At 35.9% G+C, this 19,444-nt stretch overlaps 1 protein-coding gene across 11 annotated transcripts in view; it reads left to right on the forward strand.

Moving 5' to 3' along the window:
- Nucleotides 1–19,444, forward strand: part of DMD (dystrophin) — a 1,096,913-nt gene that overhangs the window by 464,435 nt on the left and 613,034 nt on the right. For all 11 annotated transcript variants that reach the window (XM_040582467.1, XM_040582466.1, XM_040582468.1 and 8 more), the window contains one exon: nucleotides 8,838–9,010. In XM_040582467.1, coding sequence (XP_040438401.1) covers nucleotides 8,838–9,010 — 173 coding nt within the window. The remainder of the gene's footprint in view (nucleotides 1–8,837; nucleotides 9,011–19,444) is intronic.

Below are 19,444 nucleotides of genomic sequence, written 5' to 3' on the forward strand. Positions count from 1 at the left end.
CAAATACAAATTAAAAATTGATTTTATGAATTGTCATAAATAACTCTAGCACTGAGTTTTTCTATCAAAAGGATGTAAAATAGCAAAATATGAGTTTTTTTCTGCAAAAACTAATAACTTCTAACATTTGGTAAATTGTAATGGTTTTACAGGCAGTTAGCAAATTTGCTGAAACCAGCTAATAGGAATGTTTTTCTCTTCATTTTAAGCTTTAGGGAGTGGAAAAATCAGATAGAGACAAAGACATGTCTCTTTATCTCATAAAGTCAGCAATTCCAATGTTTCCATTATCTTATTACAACCTCTTTTAAGTATTAGGACATATAGCAGTACATCAGTCTGTCTTCATCACTGTACTACGGTATTTAACAATTTAAATATTATGGTTCTGTCAAAGATGAAACTCCAGTTGATCGTATGGAAAATCATGGTTCATAGACGGAAAAAATAAATTTTTCTTAATGATATACTTTCAAAATAGGACAAATTTTGTTATAAGCACAAACATTTCTTACCATATATGGTATTTCTGTCTACTATTGATGACATTCATATTGTTGGAGTTCACAATCTTTTAGTTCCCCATATTGAATTGGTTGCAATTACAATGGATTTCATTACATGATCAAATGTAGGAGTAACATGCCTTCAGAGTTTAGCTAATTATCCTTCCATGCCATGGAGGTTCCATGTGTACATTAAATGAATGCACAAATTTGCATATATTCAACTTAATCTGGTTTTACAAAATGAAGTTATATTGCTCATATAAGCCAAAGTTTTCCGGTGTGGTGATCATATGTGAAAACTCAAATGTTTAAAATGGGTTTATTTGAATCAACAGGGCTGAAATTTCCTTTACCAAATGTTCTGTCTTAAATTTCATTTGTTTCATTTGTATAGATTTCAATAAACTTGTTCATTGCATTCAAGGAAACATGGATAGTGAAAACATCCCATTGTTTCCAAGTTTAACCAATAACCATCAAGAGATGCACTTTTTTTTAACTGTCATTTCCCAGGGATGTGAAATTTGACACAGTGTAATTTTTGTACCAGTTTTATGCTTTTTGCCATCCCAGTGACATTATTGACCACTTTTGAGACCCTTTCTGCCAGATCTTTTTTTTTTTGTATTGACTATTAAAGATTCTCTTTCTGCAAATTACTGATTTCTCCTACAGCTTGTAGCAGCAACCAAATTATACATACACAAGATAGTCTCAGAATCTCAGCATGCTCTACCTGGGATTACAGGGCTCAGGCTTTTTTTCCTGGTGATTGGCTCCAGGGAATCATTTCTGAATAGGGAAGTAAAAGGAAATGAAAGGACAGGAAATGTAAATACTGACATGCAAAACTTTTGAGGTTTTCTCTTTTTGAATTTTTGAGCATGTGGAGTTCTAAGCTTTTGGGGTTTTTTCAAATAAACATTTAGAACATTTTTTTTTAAATTAGATGGATAACATATAGAAACACTAAGTTATATAACATGAAATAGATTTCTTGGTCCATGGCTTAAATTAGATTTGAAGCGGGAAGGGAATAAAACCAGGCTTGCTTAGAGATGATCCTGGAGGCAGCATGCCAGTGTTGAAGCTGAGATTGATAACACAGCTGAAGTACATCTATGCCATGCCCAAAGCCAGGGCAAAAAACAGGAGGATCTGAAAGCCACTGTGCAGCAGTAAGACTGACGTAGTCACCATCACAGAAACATAGCAGGATAACTCACATAACTGGAGTGCTGCAATGGATGGCTGCAAACTCTTCAGAAGGGATAGGCAAGGAGGGAGAGATGCTGGGTAGCCCTGTATGTTAGGGAGAGTTTTGATTGTCTAGAGCTTGATGATGGTGATGATAGGGTTGAATGTTTATGGGTAAGAATCCGTGGGAAGGCCAAGAAAGCGCATATCCTGGGAATCTGTTATAGACCACCTAACCAGGATGAAGAGGCAGACAAAATATTCTATAAGCAGCTGGGAGAAGTCTCAAGATCGGTAGCATTTGTTCTTATGGGGGATTTCAGCTTACCAGATGTCTCCTAGAAACACAACACAGTGGAGGGGAAACAGTCCACGAGGTTCCCAGAGTGTGTGGAGATAACTTCCTGACACAGCTGGTCAGTGAGCCAGCTAGGGGAAATGGCCCGCTGGACACTGTTTACGAAAAGGAGTGGTGGGTGATGTGATGGTCAGAAGATGTCTTAGGCATAGAGATCATGAAATGATAACGGTTTTGATTCTCAGAGAAATAAGGAATTAATTTAGACTTTGGCCATGCTTAAGAGCCTGGTTGACATTGTGCCTTGGGAAGCAGTCCTGAAGGGCAAAGGTGTCCAGAAAAGCTGAACATTCTTTGAGAAGGGAATCTTCAAGGCGCAGGAGCAGGTCCTCCCCATGTGCCGAAAGATGAGCCAGCAGGGAAGACCAGCCTGGCTGAACAGGGAGTTCTGACTGGAATTCTTCATCCTTTATTGGATGCAGGGGATAATATTGCCTCAAAGGATGAGTAGAAAGCAGGGAACTCACCCCCCTGACCTGGAAGACAGGGACAAGGGACAGAATGAAGTCCCCATAGTCCAGGACAAAGTGGCTAGTGACCTGTTGCTCCACTGAGACACACACACAGGTCTATGGGGCTGGATGGGATCCACTATTCTTGGTGAGAAGAGCTCACCAAGACACTCACCATCATTTATCAGCAGTCCTGGCTAACTGGGGGCGTTCCCGTTGACTGGAGGTTAGGCAATGTGATTCCCATCTACAAGAAGGGCTGGAAGGAGGATCTGGGGAGCTACAGGCCTGTCAGCCTGACCTCGGTGCTGGGGAAGGTTATGGAGCAGATCATCCTGAGTGCCATCATGTGGCATGTGCACGACAGCCAGGGGAACAGGTCCAGCCAGCATGAGTTTATGAAAGGCAGATCCTGCTTGAAAAACCCGATCTCCTTCTATGTCAAGGTGAGCCATCTAGTAGATGAGGGAAGGAAAGACTGTGAATGTTGTCTACCTGTTAACTTAGTAAAGCCTTTGACACTGTCTCCCACAGCGCTCTCCTGGAGAAACTGACTGCTCATAGTTTGGATGGGTGTACTATATGGTGGATAATAAAACTGGCTGGATGGCCAAACCACAAGTGGTTCTGCATGCAGTTACATCAAGCTGGTGGCTGGTCCCCAGGGCTCAGTACTGGGACCAGTTCAGTTTAATATCTTTATCGACTATCTGGATGAGGGGATTGAGTGTACCCTCAGTAAGTTTGCAGATAACCCAAGCTGGGGGCAGTGTTGATCGGCCTGAGGGCAGGCAGGCTCTGCAGAGGGATGTGGACAGCTGGACCTGGTCAAGGCCAATTGTATGAGGTTCAACAAGGAGACGTGCTGGGTCCTGCACTTGGGTCACAACCATCCCATGCAATGCTACAGGTTTGGGGAAGAGTGGCTGGAAAGCTGCCCAGCAGAAAAGGAACTGGGGGTGTTGGCTGACAGCCAGCTGAATATGAGCTTGCAGTTTGCCCAGGTGTCCAAGAAGGTCAATAGCACCATGGCTTCTATCCAAAACAGCGTGGCCAGCAGGACAAGGGAGGTGATTGCCCTCTGTACTCGGCACTGGTCAGGCTGCACCTCAAATACTGTGTTCAGTTTTGGGCCCCTCACCTCAGGAGAGAGGTGGAGGTGGTGAAGTGTGTCCAAAGAAGGGCAATGAAGCTGTTGAAGTATCTGAAGCACAAGATTTATAAGGAGTGGGTGAGGGAACTGAGGTTGCTTAGCCTGAAGAAGAGGAGACTCGGGGGGGATCTTACTGCTCTCTACAACTACCTGACAGGAGGCTGTAGGCAGGTGGGGGTAGGTCTCTTCTCCCAGATAACAAGTACAGGAGAAGAGGAAATGGCTTTAAGTTATACCAGGGGAGGTTTAGATTGGATATTAGGAAAAAAGTCTTCAATGAAAGGGTGGTGAAACATTGGAACAGCCTGCCTAGGGAGGTGGTGGAATCTCCATCCCTGAAAGTGTTTGAAAAACACGTACATGTGACGCTTAACAACATGGAGTAGTGGTGAACTTGGCAGTTCTCTGTTTAAAGGTTGGAATTTATGATCTTAAAAGTCTTTTCCAACTTAAATGACTCTATGATTCTATGAAATTCTAGATGCTGTGACAGAGAAATAATAATTCTAGATACTTAATAGTAAATCATAAATATCTTACTGTCTGAATATCAAGTTATATTCAGAACATACCCTTTGAGAACACAACAGAAAAAAAATTAATCCAAACAAGAATAAAACATCACATCTTCTAGAATTTCACTGCTTTTGTAATAGCAATACTGTATAAAAATCTGCTGTCATATAAACCTGTTTTATTGGTAAATTATGTCTTACCATGGTATTTAGGCAAATGATGACTTGTTTCCTACTTCTCTTGAGTAGTACCTGTTGAAGTTGTTTCCATATCTTCCTTAGCATATTAAGGTTAAAATCAACATTTTCCAGCCTTTCTGAGCATGTCATAATAATTTTCAGATCTAAAATATATTTTTTCTTTCATAATTCTACAATGTATTTTACAAATTCAAAGGGCATTTCTGTTTCTTGCATTGTTTACTTTGTGCAAAAAGCATGTAAATTACCATATCTGGAGTTGGAGAATTTTCCCAAAGATATGTGTTGGAATAATGAGTAGAAATGTGAAATAGCAGATTCCACAAGCTACACTCCCTTCTTTACAATTTGATTGATTTTGTGCACGTGGCTTAATTCTTGTTTGCTTTCACTGTACTTGCTAAATTCTAAGCATAGCACTATTCATTTTATGGTTGACTTAGCTCAAGAATTGTAGAATATTTAGAATCAAAATAATAAAATGCATATTAATTAAAAAGTGTAAATTATTCTTGAAGTTAATTCCATCCAAAAAATGAGCACAAATCCCCTAAAATTTAACACTCAACTGGAGCTGTTATTTTTAATATTTGAATATTATATTCAGGATATGATGTTCAGGTGTCATTATTTATGACAAAATGTATTAGACAGGAACATACTCCCTTATATTCTACTCAGTAATAGTAGTATATCTTAAAGATAAAAAGTAAAATCTTGATGTGAGGTTTTAATAAGTAAAACCACCCTTTAAGATATATTTTGATTGTTATAATTTGTGATTACTAGACTCTTCAAATGGTTGCTTTTTTATGATATAAGATCATAAATGTCCTTTTAAAATCTATTCCTTGAAATTGTTGCCTTTAAAATACTGGAGGGAGAAAAAGTAACAAGCTTTTATAAAAAAAGGAATATATTTTTCTAGCTGTAAAAGATGCTGTCACAAGAATGTTCTCTGGACTTTAGCTTGTATAGTTGAGATTATTATTCTAATGAATAGCAGTTTGCAGGATTTGACCTCTGTTTCCTCTTTTTTGTAATGTGTTGGCGTTTAAATTAGATGCTTTTCCTTCAAGTTAGGTAAGCAGAAAGACACTGAACAGGTAAAGTTATCCTTTTTTATCTAGATGTAGTTAAAATTGATTTTTATTTTTTTAATCATAAGGGTGTGGGATTTTTCCCCAAGTTCATTTGGCTAGCTGTATTTCTGTCTCTGGGTGCAACTAATAAAAGACAATTCTAGTTTTCATTTTCTATTACCAAAAACAAGCTATATATTTGAGATATAATTTTTAATGGAGATGCAGGGAAGGCAAAACAATGTAAGGGAATATTGTGCTTGTCAATGTTTAGGGCAGCTTTTATTTTCTTTATTAACTCCTTTGGATTACATGCACATAGACTGGAATTCTGTTGCACCTAAATAACTACAGCGTTCTTATTCCTAATCACCCATGGGGAAATAAAACACAGATGTTCAGTGCTGACTTCCCATGTCTATCTGAATCCATGTGAGAGAATGACTGAGGGAGTCTTCAGATAGATTCATTTACCATGAAAAGAATGACAACAGATAGAGGAAGCATCCAGTCATGCTTATGTTCTTTTTTCTTTCATTTCTAGTACGTTACAAGCTCCAAATTCTCTCCTGTATTAATTCAATTTTGATGGCTGCTCCTCGGAAATGAAGAAAAAGCAAATCTGATTGTTGTATGCATCTTGAAGTAGAACCATCAAGTTCTAGCTGCAGAGTTTACCCATATTGTGACAGAATGTTAGAGGGCAATTTTAATTTTCTTTTTTTTTTTTTTTGTTTGGCTTTTTACCACTCATTATTTTTCTGCTTACTGCAAAATAACACATCCTTTGATCCATATTTTCAAAAGTGCTGGTAGTGTGAAAGAGCTTCTAACACACAAACTAGCAATTTGTACTTCTCATAACTGCCAAATCAGCATTCTGCTGTATCTCTGGAACAAAGTTGCTGCAGTTGTGTGTAGCAGCTGAAGAATGTTTTTGTGTTAAACAAAACTTATGAGTCTTTGGTTGATGAGTTGGTCTGAGAAGTTCTCAGCTAAAAGTTCTCCGGATTCATTCTGAGGCTTATGTGTTTCAGAACAAATAAGGGATGAAAACACAATTGAAGAGTTAAATAAAGGTAATGGTATTGCAAATTTAGGGAGTTTAAAGAAATGGTTGGAGAAAGGGTGTGCACAGAAGTTGTGGATGCCCACTCATTGGAAGTGCTCAAGGTCAGGCTGGATGGGACATTGAGCAACCTGGTCTAGTGGAAGGTGTCTCTGCTTATGGTGAGGAGTTGGACTAGATGGTCTTTAAAGGTCCCTTCCAACCCAAACCATTCTGTGATTCTACGGTTCTGTGGTAAAATTTGAATATGGCTGTAGATTTTTATCTGGAGAATATTCCTTTCTCTGTGCAACTGTTTCAGTGAGACATGTGCATGTCTATATTAATAATTAATTAAAAAGAAGGAATGATAAGAAATAGCTAAATATTATGACACTGCATGAACTAGGGAGACATTTTTGCACTTCTATCTGAATATACCTATATCAAGAATTATCTGGGGCTTTTAGTGGCTCAGTGGTGTATCAGATCCTTTGTCTAGTTTTGTACAATTTTTTGTGACCTTTGTAACATCCAAATTATTGTTTTGACTGCACAAAATCTCATAGTTGTTAACCTTTCAATGGAGAAAAGAAGAAAATACTAGCTTTAAAAGCTTTAGGGACAGAAAGTCTAACTTTAGACTAAAAACAAACTGATGCAGTCATCAATCCAAAACATTTGAATTCTTCCATGCCTGGCTGCATTTTATTCAGGCAGCAAGAGCTGCTAAGTTCACCCTTGTAAGGAACCATGGCCATAGCTTTTCAAAAGAATAAACTTAATTTAACTGAGAAAAGTACTTTTGTTTGGCTGAAGGAAATCAGCAATTGTAATATCTTCTTGCTTTGTGTTGATGTCTTGACTCGTCTGCAAGAGAGAGCATTTTCCTTCCAACCACAAATAATATATAGAGAAAAATAAAATCCCTGGGACAGCATAAGTATCTTGTGCCTTGTCACACTGGGGCTGGGAGCAACCACCCACAAGACACGGAAATGAAAATTTAAAGAATTAGTGGAGAAGTGAATTTCAGAAACATTTGTTTTGATTGTTTCCTCTCTGGTAATGCTACATACGTTACCAGGATTGTGAAGAAATGACACCTATATTAGTTGCATAAAAGGCATGCTTTTCCTCCAAAACCTGCAGTTATTTCTCTGATTTTGAAAATCATTATGTGGTGCTAAAAGGTAAGCTTATAGAACTCACAGGTTTTTGTGGATTAAAATAAAATAATAATAATTAAAAAATGTGTCATCTTTCTGATAAAGAACAAAGAAATTACAGAAATACCTAATTACGCTTGTTTGGATGGTAGACTGAAATATGATAGGAAGTCCTCTACTTGAGGATTTAATTCCATCAGACTTGACTCACAAGATGGAAGTCTGTGCTAATTAATTTCTGGTATGTTTAATGCTTTTATCCTTAAGCCTGTATACAGTTTATGACAATATATTTCCCCATCATCAGGTTTTCTAACAAATTCAGTCATTCAAATGATCCTAAAGGATTTATTAGAAAGAGAAAGGTTGAACACTACCCACTTCACATAACAGCAATAAACACCCTGTTTACGTATTGCTTTATAGAGCAAAAGAAAAAAAGACTGTATAATTCAGTCATGGAATCGAATGGATTGATAAATGGATAATTAATGGTGATTGATGATGTATGGAGTTTTAAATGCTTTCTCACATTTTAAAGATGTTAAAGGTCAAGATTAAATTAAGTTTTTCTTCCTTTTGGTCTCCCAACACAAGGCACTGTGTGGTTAAGTAGCTGTACTGTGAAGTATTTTTCTCTAAACCAACAAAGAACTGACTTCTAGAAGAATGGTAAATGTTGGGCTGTGAATCTCCAGTAAAAGGCAAAACTAGCAATACCTGATAAACTATTTTTTCGTGCTGTTAGTTTGATAGTTATTTAATATCTGCTGAAACAAGAACTAAACAGATGCATAAACAGCAAAATAATTTAAGAACAATTAAACATGAGTCTGTAAAATAGGACTTTGTTCTGCCTTCTTGAGAAGAAATGGGGTTCAAACAGATGTAACCTTGGAGTATAGGAACTTATAAGTGACTGAAGTCAATAATACTTTGTTTTCCCTTCAGCCATCACCTTTCTCAAATATAGTTTATAAAGTCTTCAAGGAAAGGATAGACATTCAGTCATTATTATCTAGTTATTCTGAAACTGTTATTATTTTCAAAGCTGTCTAATTAGCATTTCCCCCCCTCTTTCTTATGAACTTTTTTTTTTAAAATTTATAAAAACAATGTTTTGTTTTTCTTTTCCAAAACCTTGATATTACAGAGCATTAAAGACAGTCTGGGGAGACTGCTGGGTCAAGTAGACATTATTCACAACAAGAAGATACCAGCTTTGCAAAGTACTACACCAACTGAAGCAGCAAATATACAAGAAAAGCTGAAACAGCTTACTTTTCAATGGGAGAAAGTTAACAAGATGTACAGGGACCGACAGGCGTAAGTAACTTTTAGAAATTGCTATTTTTGATGACATCTATTAGTATTTGGTGTACTGTTGTTGATTGTTTCCTAGTCTTCTTTTTGTGGAAATACGTTTTAAAGTTGCAAATGATACTTTCTTGTAACTAGACATAGAGAATTGCAATTAAATTTATGAGCGTTTTTGTAAAATTGTAAATATTTTGAACAACTTCTTCACTCTCATTGGACCAAAATCTGGCGTGATTTTGCATACATTTTCCTATCTCATTATAAATTACATACCTTTACCCTAAGAATATTAGGCATTTACTCTTTTATACCTGTACTATTGATTTAAACATCTGAATTGGTGATGGGTGCATCAGAGTAAAATAATTTTAATTGCAGAGGATTTACTAGTTCAAGGAGCAGTTCTCTCTTCGTATCTAAGGAGCACAGCTAGCGTTGTTAGCATCTCTAAATCCAGTGTCACCTTTTTGTAGTCTGTGTATTAGACACCATACAGCAAGGCAGGACAACCAAAAGAAGTATAGAAAGGCATTAAAATGATAATAAAGCTGTAATCTCCTACAATATCATATCACACTTATTATCATTATTCTCCTTGTATATTATTTCTGATGTTTGTAATCAAGGAATCATATTATGATAAAAAAAAAAGCCAAACCTATTCTGTTATTTTAGGCATTGCTCATGTTAGTAACACAACAGAGACTAGCAATCCAGTATTTTATTTATACACTGAAGATACCTGAAGTTTAAAATTTGTGGCATTGTGCAATAAAATACCTAGGTTTATACTTCCTCTTTTTTTTTTTAATTAATTAGATGATATATCTAATTTTACTGGCAGTGATACTGAAATTTCTATGATTAGTGATATACTTTTTTTTTCCAATACGAACAATTTAAGAAGTAACAAATAAACAAATGCCATAAATAAAACCTCATAGTTTCAAGCATTTATTGAAATACCACATAAAAGTTCTTGACAATGCGTCTGAGAATATAAACCATTAATCTGATAAGGAAAATCATTATATATATGACTAGTTCCATTCATTGAAGTTGTCCATTCATAGAAATTTTACAAAATTGACTCTTCAGACCATGCTGAAAAATTGACATTCATCCCATCAGCTACGCCAAAAGACAATAGATTAATTTTCTAGAATATCACTTTCTACACTATACATATGTTTAGAAATAGCTCTTATCTCAGAAACTGTTCTTAAAATCATTATAATTATTCTGGAAAAAAATGCATTGTATAGTAGGAAGATACATGAGTCTAAACATGTAAGCAGTGACTAGGGCTTAGGCCACACTGATTTTGTCCTACAATCCAAGACTTGGTAACCTTTGCGTTTTCTTTGTTTAGAAATATTGGTCAACAGCTGTCACTGTGCAGCTTTTTACAAACATTATTTCCGGTGTCAGTCACTCATTAGTTTTGACTTTAGGTTACTGGAGAGAGAAAGGTTGAAGTTTAAAAAGTAATCATAGAGAATCATAGTGAAAAATATAACTCAGTAATCTTCATGTCATCTCTGCTTTGTCCCAACATTTAAAGTGCAAGAAACTGAAACAGATTTATAATCTGGTAAGGTTTCCAGATTCTCCTATTCACAGTACTTCTTTTAAAAATAGTAAACCTGGCTCTGGCATGGTAAGAAATACACTTCTGTTTGTCATGATGCCATGTACAACAATGAAGGGTAAGTTAGAAGCAGATGCTGGAGCCAAGCTACTTACACAGGTAATAAAAACTGCAGATATTTGGTGTTGCACTTTGTTCCCAGAGACTGCCTTTGCCCAGACTTTTACTGGTATAGTAGACAAAGCTCTGAGAAACCTTTTGAACATTTTGTACCACTAGTGGATAGCTAGGAGAGTGATTTACTGAAAGGCTGGGCCACCAGCACTGCTGGTCCCTTATCCTTTATTTAGACTATAATATTTAGCCAGCAGCAGAAAGTAGTCTGAGGTGAAATGAGTTGATGTTTGTGAAGTATTTTGAGGTCATCAGATAAAGACACTAGGGAAGTGTAAAATAAGTTTACTTTCCAGCTGGCATTTGCCTGGGGGAGTCATCCTCTTTTAGTATGATGGACAGCAACTCAAGGTGATAAGCTTGACTACTGTCTGGAATTGTGTGCATTTCTTTTTCTTTTAAATCTTTTGTTTGTGGTCTCAGTCCTACTGTGTCACTGTTTCAGTGGTTTCTTTTGAACTTTGAGATGATCCCTATAGCTTCTGCAGTTTTGTGAGGTGCATTTGAACTGCACATGAACACTAGGGAGGAGATAAAGGAGAACAATATGGCCTTTAGCATTTTGCTTCTAGCACTTTGTGTCTGTAAGTCTGCCCTTGAGACATGGATTAAGCTGTGTTTATGAGATACGCTATTGATGATGATGTTTTAGGACAGTTTTGGAATTATTATTGGAGCTCTGTCTTGCTTTCAAGGTACTGTGTCTAAATGAATGTGTTTTCCCTATTTGAAAGGTTACAGAAACAAATATTACACTTCATTAATTTCTGAGTATTTGTTTTAGGAAATCAAAAGTTTGTAATAACATGGAATTTATTATTTAAGTTAATGCAAAGTCAACTATCACCATGATAGATGGAAGTACAAAAGTTTTACTTATCCCTGTAGTTACTAGTACAGAACTTACTCTAAATCTCTTAGAAATCAATAGAAACATTCATGTTGAATTCTTTTCTGAGATGTATTTCCTGGAAGTCCTGATTCATATCTAGATACTTTGTAATTAACTTTATAGTGAGTTCCTTTTAATTAGAGAGCAAAATAGATTTTCAGCTTGTTTTACAATAGGGCATGTGCCAGTTTGACAGAAATTAATTGTGATGATAAATACTCAAATAGCTTTATGAGTCCAGTTCTTCTACAGTATTCAAAAACCTTGTTTAACATCACTTTGTTTCCTGTATTTGAATGTGTTCATACTGTACTCACTATAAGATAACAGGCAGTATTTCAATGGAAAAGTATAAGCAAAAATGCTGCAATCATCCTAGTGTATTCTTTCAGTTGTATTAGGAACTTGGAATGAACGTAAATTTTTACTCTTTTCACAAACTTGTTGATAGACTAGTCTTCAACTGACCAATTTTTAAAGTAAAGCCTAACATGGTTCTTTGATAGGAGTAACTTTCTTTTCTGTACAAATTAATTTCAGAACATGATTTGTTGTGTCTCCAACAGATATATGGGAGTGACACTATCTCATACTAGGTGAAATTTGTTTCTTTGGGTTTAGTTTTCTGAGTGCACAGTTAATTCAGATTTCTCTTTTTTGAGCTATGGAGTAATTTATGATTTCATTTGTAGCTTCAGCCTTTGCTTTCATGATACTAAATTTCTATGTTATCTTTTCCACTACTCACATTAAGGTAATACTATCTGAATTTTGTAAGGTGGAGTTACATTACAGTGCCAGTAAGAATATTCAGATGCCATAATTTTACCAGATTTTAACAATAGTATCCTTTCTTTGCAGCTGCCTTGGATACTGTTTTTTAATACTAATCACAACTATTTAGGAAGTAACACCTAGTACGTGTCCCGTAGGACCTAACACTAGGCCCCTATATATCTTCAATGAAAACACGTAACGTTTGGAAAAAAATATAAATACTATTCAATAGAGAATAGAAAATAGATGTTTAAATTGCTTTCTTATCTTTATCTTATTGACTTACCACTTGTGGAAGACTTTGCATCCCTTGTCAGGATATTGTCTTCCCAGGATATTTATGCCTCAGTTTTGTTTCTGTAAACAACATATGCTCCCTAAAAATATTCCTTTCTAACAGTGCCAGAAGTCATTCAATCAATGAAGTGCTACAAACTCTTCCAGAATAGATCAACAATACATTAATTTTAAATATTTCTATAGCAATTGCAAATTACTCATAGAGAATGTTAAAGAGAAAAAAAATACTAAAAATTATATAATTTAAAAGCAAAATACTTAACTTTTACAGATATGTAGAAAATTTTTGAAACTGTTTCTTGAGCATGAGTTAAAATTCTAATGGATCTCTCACATTAATTTCAGGGAATTTATTTTTGCCTTTTTTCATGTGTTATTTAAGAATTATCTTCCAAGACATACATTATAAACTAGATTAATGGACTTCTAATTCATCTGAAATCTACTAAAAATTAAATGTTGTGAGAGAAGGTGGGAAAGCTGATACCAGATATCTTTACAAAGTCTTTCTTGCTAATTCTGAAAATAGCAAAAATTTGATAGAACAGTCTTATATCAGAAAAGACCCCAAATCCATCATAATGATGCCAAAACAGATCGAGGCTTTATAAAAGTAACAAACTAACAATTTTTATATTAACAAGAGCAAACCATAAAGAACTAGTTAATAAGCATATACTAAGAATGATTTTAATGTTTGGACAGCAGAACAACTGTCAGCTATTTCTGAATAACCTTAAATTAGCCGCTGATTAGCTTGCTAAGGCCTAATGAGAAACCTGTATTATACATACAGAATCTGTTAATTTGCAGAGAAATAATATATCATAGTCGCATTTCTAACACCATATAGTAGCAGATATTGTAATCCCTTACTGTTATATTTTGTCGCATAGAGAAGTAATCTGATGCATGGATCAAGATATTAGGGAAAATAAATGCAAGACATCGTTTTTTCAAAGTTAAGTAACTTGCGTATGTCCTATATAACTGTGGAACCAGCCACCAGTAAGACTTGAGGACTTGCCTCTCTGTGGTATCTGAGTCAGTTCCAGCCTCTGTGCCCTGTTTGCTTAGATAAAATATTGTATATATGGTGCTAAGAAATCTGGATTCAGACCAAGGGATGTATTCAGAGTATAGTTCTCTTTTCAGAATATGAGATACTGTCTTGGAGTAATACCTATAAGCACTTGACAAGTACAAAGCCAGGTAATATTAAAATATTGAGGAAATGTACTTTGAATAGATTTATAGAAATATTTAGATGCCTGAAGAAAACTTATGTGGCCTCAACCTCTTACTTTAGAGGGGCACAACTCTCTCATTCATCCTGTGCCAATCTTGTTTGGTTTTATCATTAACATTCAACTCTAAAACTATACTTAGGACTGAAAATATTAGACAGAAATTAATGACTGTCCATTATACAACTTTTTAACCTTGCAAAGTATCCAGCCATCCAAACTGAAAACAAAAGATAAACCAGTCACATGTAGAACATTAAAGAAGATTGTTTTGTAGTCTTGACTGTCAAATCTATCTTAAGGAACATAAAAATAAAATTACTGTAGGTGACTCTCATTATTTGTTAGATACCCTAGGGGCCCGTTTAGGCCATTCAAGTTTCTCAGTTGTGGATTCCCAATTTCCATCTGTGGCACCATGTTCTGCAAATGTGAAGTCATTGAAGACACGAGTCATCTGACCTATCTTTAACTATCCAAGTTTTAGTTACATATTTTACAGTGCTCATCTAGATTCCTTCTCAGTTAAATACTCCCAGACAATTCTTTCACAGTTAACTGTTGCACTGTGTAGTGGGTCCACTGGCTCTTCAGGAAAACTAGATGGGATAAGATTAGACACATTACTTTTAGACAGATAAAATTAGGGGAGACTAATCTTAACTTGGAAAGTGTAAAAAACCAATATAATTTAATTTAAATCTAAATAGGTGGTTAGACATCTCTTTTTCAACAAGCCCAGTCAGTATTTCTTTGTTCCCTGCCTTAACTATGACAAAGTGAGTTATGAATGCTAAGCTGCTTTGTTTCAGTACAGGGAGAAGAGCAACTTGTGGAAGGTCCAGGTATTTTGAGTGAAAGGCAGAAACAGTGGCTGCTCCCTCATCTAAGAGTACCATCTACTCACATATTTCTGTTGAGGTTGTAAATCTTGTTGTTAGACTTACCCATGCATCAGGATTCAAGATGAAAGTGAAAATCTGAACAGATTAGTTTATCCTCAATGAGAAAAGGAAATTATTTCCTTTCTAATGTTCATCTTGGAATAGCTACCATACCTTAGTTACATGCAGAGTAGTTTGTTGGTTGTTTCTTGGTGGTTTTTTTTTGAGATGGTGGTGGTGGTGTTTGTTTTGCTTGCTTTGTTTGTTGTTTTATTTTTCTCTGTTTCACAGCAACTCAAATTGCTCATCCAGATTTTGAGAAGGGCAGAATGGAGACAGTTTATACTACTTGACTCATACAGCCAACATTAGTTGTAAATTTTTTTCCATACCATACTTACTGTATAGAAATGCTGTCCTTGGCAGTTGTTTTGTAATCTAATTCTTGCAACAGATTTGCAGCTTCATTTGCCCCCATAATATCACACTATCAAGTTAACATTCACACCATCAGATTAACATATTGGTAAGTTTCATTGGTTCCTTAATTGTTTCCAAATAGGTATAAAATATTGTATAAGAAACTGGTATAACATAATGTATAAATGCTTTTAATGTGGGAAATCTAGATAAGGCTTTATGTTTACAATATTTATATTGTAAAGAAACCCAAAATACATAGGAATGGTTTTGTTGCCTATTTTATAACTAGAGAGGTTTAATTTACAGCATAAGATGGAAAATATTTTTGCCTTATACGTGGCCATTAAAATACCTCTTTTCATAGTGCAATGTATGTAAGAACGTCTTCTAAATGGAATAGCTACAAGTGAAAATTAAAATTATTTGTTAAAGCTTAAATAGCAAATTTGAGGCACAGTAAGAAATAATACTGTAGCTTTTGGGAAGAGATACATGTTTATTAAGTCACTGTCATACAGGTGGGCTTAGAGCTCAACACAAACAATTCTTGATATGGGAATTGAAGGTATCTGTATAGTAAGATGAAGTGAAAATAACTAATTCAGAATTTATTTTAATAAGTAGATCTGATTATCTCATCTAAAATAGTATATGTTTGTGCTGTGAAAGTGTTTCAGCTGAAAAAAGTATCTTGAATATTTTTAAATCACCAACCCCCAAGCCTGACAATTAGCATAACTTAGCATAACTTTACTGTGAAATGCTCAGTGACAAAAATGCATTACATTCATACAAGAATTATTGTAGTGACTTTTTCTAATGTACAAATTAAAGAATTTCACTGAACTATCTGGGACATGTTACTGCTTAATCATCAATACGTGGGCTGTAGAACTATGGGAACATGAATATGTATGAAGACAAACACTGGCAGAAGCAAACTGTCTCTGAGCTGTCTGGATATGAACTGTCTTGGCCCTTCATGTCAGATGTAAAAAGTGGTCAGTGTCATAAGCTGTGAGATCCAGCTCAAATGCAGGAGGTACTTGCTTTAGGGACAATGCTGTGTTAGTGCAGCTATGTAATTTCACAGCCCTGATTTACATCCAACCATCTCAAAATGTTGGTGGAGCTCAGTCATGCTTAGCTACATCCATCTATGTAGGCACAGCCTGAGACCGCTGCAGTATATCCTCAGGTCTGAAACTTTATTCATGATGACTTCTATTACTTTCTGTAAGTATTGACAATTAAGGTATGCTTTCACTGTTGGTATTAAATCATTACATTATGCTGTGCAAGAATTTTTTAGCTGGGTGAATATTTAGCTGGGTGAACTGTGCACTGAAGGAAGGATGATGTTGCAGGAACTGCTATTAGGTCCAACGGATGCTGGATGTACTAAGGTGCACTCCTTTGCAGAATTCCCTTGATGCTTTTTAAGGAATTGTTGCTCTCTAGTTGCCATAGTGCAGTGTACACCTATTTATAAATAAGTCCTGGGAGAGCATTTTTGATAGTAGAAGGAGTCTAATCTTTTAACATCTGTAGCTAAAATCAGAGGTTACAGTTTTCTGGTTTATACAGTTTTAATCACTGTCACTTCTCAACTGTGTTCATGTTGTAGCTATCATCCAATATAGTTTTAGCTTTCTTCCTCCAAAGCAGTGTTAATGCAATTTATTTTTCTTTAATTAAATGTTTTACATATGTGTACATACGTGCCAAAGAGTCAAAGACACACGTTCTGTTTGGAGTAGAGAGCAGCAAGTTTTGTGGTAGTCATAGACCTTGGAAATAACAGTTTTGAGACTTAGAAAGTTCAGTCTTCCGTCCTGGTGACCATCAGTAATTCAGTAGAGTTTATCAGCTATCAATTTTTCTTTCCTTGAAGGACAAGTCAGTGTCTGAGGTGATTTAGGCAAAATCCATTCAATACTTCTGGTTTTATCCAGAATATGTGCAAATTGGCCTGTAAAAAATCTGTTTGCATTGTCTCATAGTTATAGCACTAGCTACACTGCACATTGCTATAATAATGTCTGTTCCAGAAAATTTTGTTATCTATACCCTTGAGATTAATTTAGCCCTGTATTTATTTATGTGGGGAAGCATAAATACTGTTTTATTTAACACAGAAAAGAAATTCCCTTCTTAAACTGAAGCACAACATTCCAGATATTTTCTATAAAAGTAAGCAAAATGCCTGTTTTCTGTTTATTGTTATTTTGGGGGGAATATAGCATTGATCCATTGCAAGTACTTACTTTTGATATGGTAACCTGTTGCTTCCTGGAATATACAATTTCCTTTTAGGTTATATTTTAATTTTAAGATATTTCATTAATTATCTTGAAGTGTCAAGTTGCTTTTCCAGTAAAAAAAGGATTAATGATGTTGAAAATGTTCTTTCAAAAGTTACACTAAAATAAAATGAGTGACAATTATTTTGCTTTTCTTCTATATCTTTATGCCTGAGATCACTTGGGAAAATTAGGTTTAATAATAATTTCATTAAGAAATTGAGACAATTCTCTATTAGGGTAACATGAGGATAATACTATAAGATTGTATAGTCTCATTTCTGGGCAGATGATCTGATTTATTCTTCCTGTCCACAAGTCCTGTATGACAGCAACAAAATTTAAAAGAAACGGGGTAGCAAGGTTGGAAAACAATAACAAAAATTTGCATATAATTCTCATAGAAATCATAGCATACTTATATTTTGGATCTGTGTATGTATTAAGTAGGTGTTGGGAATACAGTTGCCAAACAAAATGGACTACAGTGACCCTCTGCTTGTCTTTCCAGAGTGGTAAAACAAATACGGTGTTCTTTCTTCTCTTCAGTAACCAACTTTTCAAAATCCTATGACAACACAATTACCTTTGAGACCGATACTCTCCTGTTAGATTTGGTTGAAATTGGCTGAAAAAGCTAGAGAATTTATTGTTGGAAATGAGTGATGGGCAGCACAATCAGTGAAGTCTCACTTCCTTGGTTTAGAAACAGGAAGAAAATATGTCTTTTATTTGCTTAACCTGTTAGTCATGAAGAAATTCAACAGAATCCCTTTTAGGAACTTACCTCTCTGTGATTACACCTGGCTTCTTAGTTTTCCATCTGTGCTGAGCTACCAATCAAAGCATTGCTGAAGATCTAGCTATGGTGACTTATAGGATATTTTATTTGCCTTAATTAGTGTCATAGAATCACAGAATAATTTAGGTTGGAAGGGGCCTCAGGAACTCTCCCAGTTTAACATCCTGCACAAAACATGGTCAACACTAGCTACTACAGTTCTCAAGGCTTTAACATGGGCTTAAAGACCTCAAACAACAGAGACTGCACAACCTTTTGGGAATTTCTTCCACAGCTTGACTGTCCTTGTGTTGATTTTTATTTTTTTTTCCTTATATCTGGTCTGAACCTCTCATTTGCCTTTATGCCTTCATTCCCCCACTATGCACTCCTGGGAAAAGTCTGGTTGTATCTTCTCAATTATCTACTCATAGTTGTTGGAAGGCTGCTGTTGGGTTCACTGAAGCCATCTCTTTGCCCACTTCCCTCAGTCTCTTCTCACAGAACAATTGCTCCAGCCCCATGATTTTCTTGGTGGTGCTCCTTTATGCTCACCTCAGTTTGTTAAAGTCTTGTATTGGCAGGCCCAAAACTGGACACAATGTTCTAGATGTGGCCTAATAAGTCCTGAGTGAAGCGGGGCAATATTTTCTCTCAGTCCGCTGGCTGTGCTGCTGCTAATGCAGCCCAGCATATACTTGGTTGTCTTTGCTGACAGGGCACGCTGCTGGCTCATGTCCTGCTTGCTTCCCACAGGACCCCAGATCCTTTCTTGCAGAGCTGCTTCCCAGCCATCCAGTTCCCAAACTGTATTGTTGCAAGGGGTTCTTCCTTTCCAGGTGCTGGAATTTTCATTTGTCATTGCTGAATTTCATTGGGCTCCTGCTGTCTCACCACTCCAGCCTATCTAGCTCTTTCTGAATGGCAGCTCTATACTTAAGCATGTTGAGTTTTTCACCCCTTATTTCAACCTGATCACTGAGAAATGGCTTGAGAGCAGCCCTGTGGGGAAGGACTTGGGGATATTGGTACATGAAAAATTAGGTATGAGCAGGCAATGTGCACTTG

Source organism: Falco naumanni, chromosome 2 (assembly GCF_017639655.2).
Source record: "Falco naumanni isolate bFalNau1 chromosome 2, bFalNau1.pat, whole genome shotgun sequence".
Lineage (NCBI taxonomy): Eukaryota > Metazoa > Chordata > Aves > Falconiformes > Falconidae > Falco > Falco naumanni.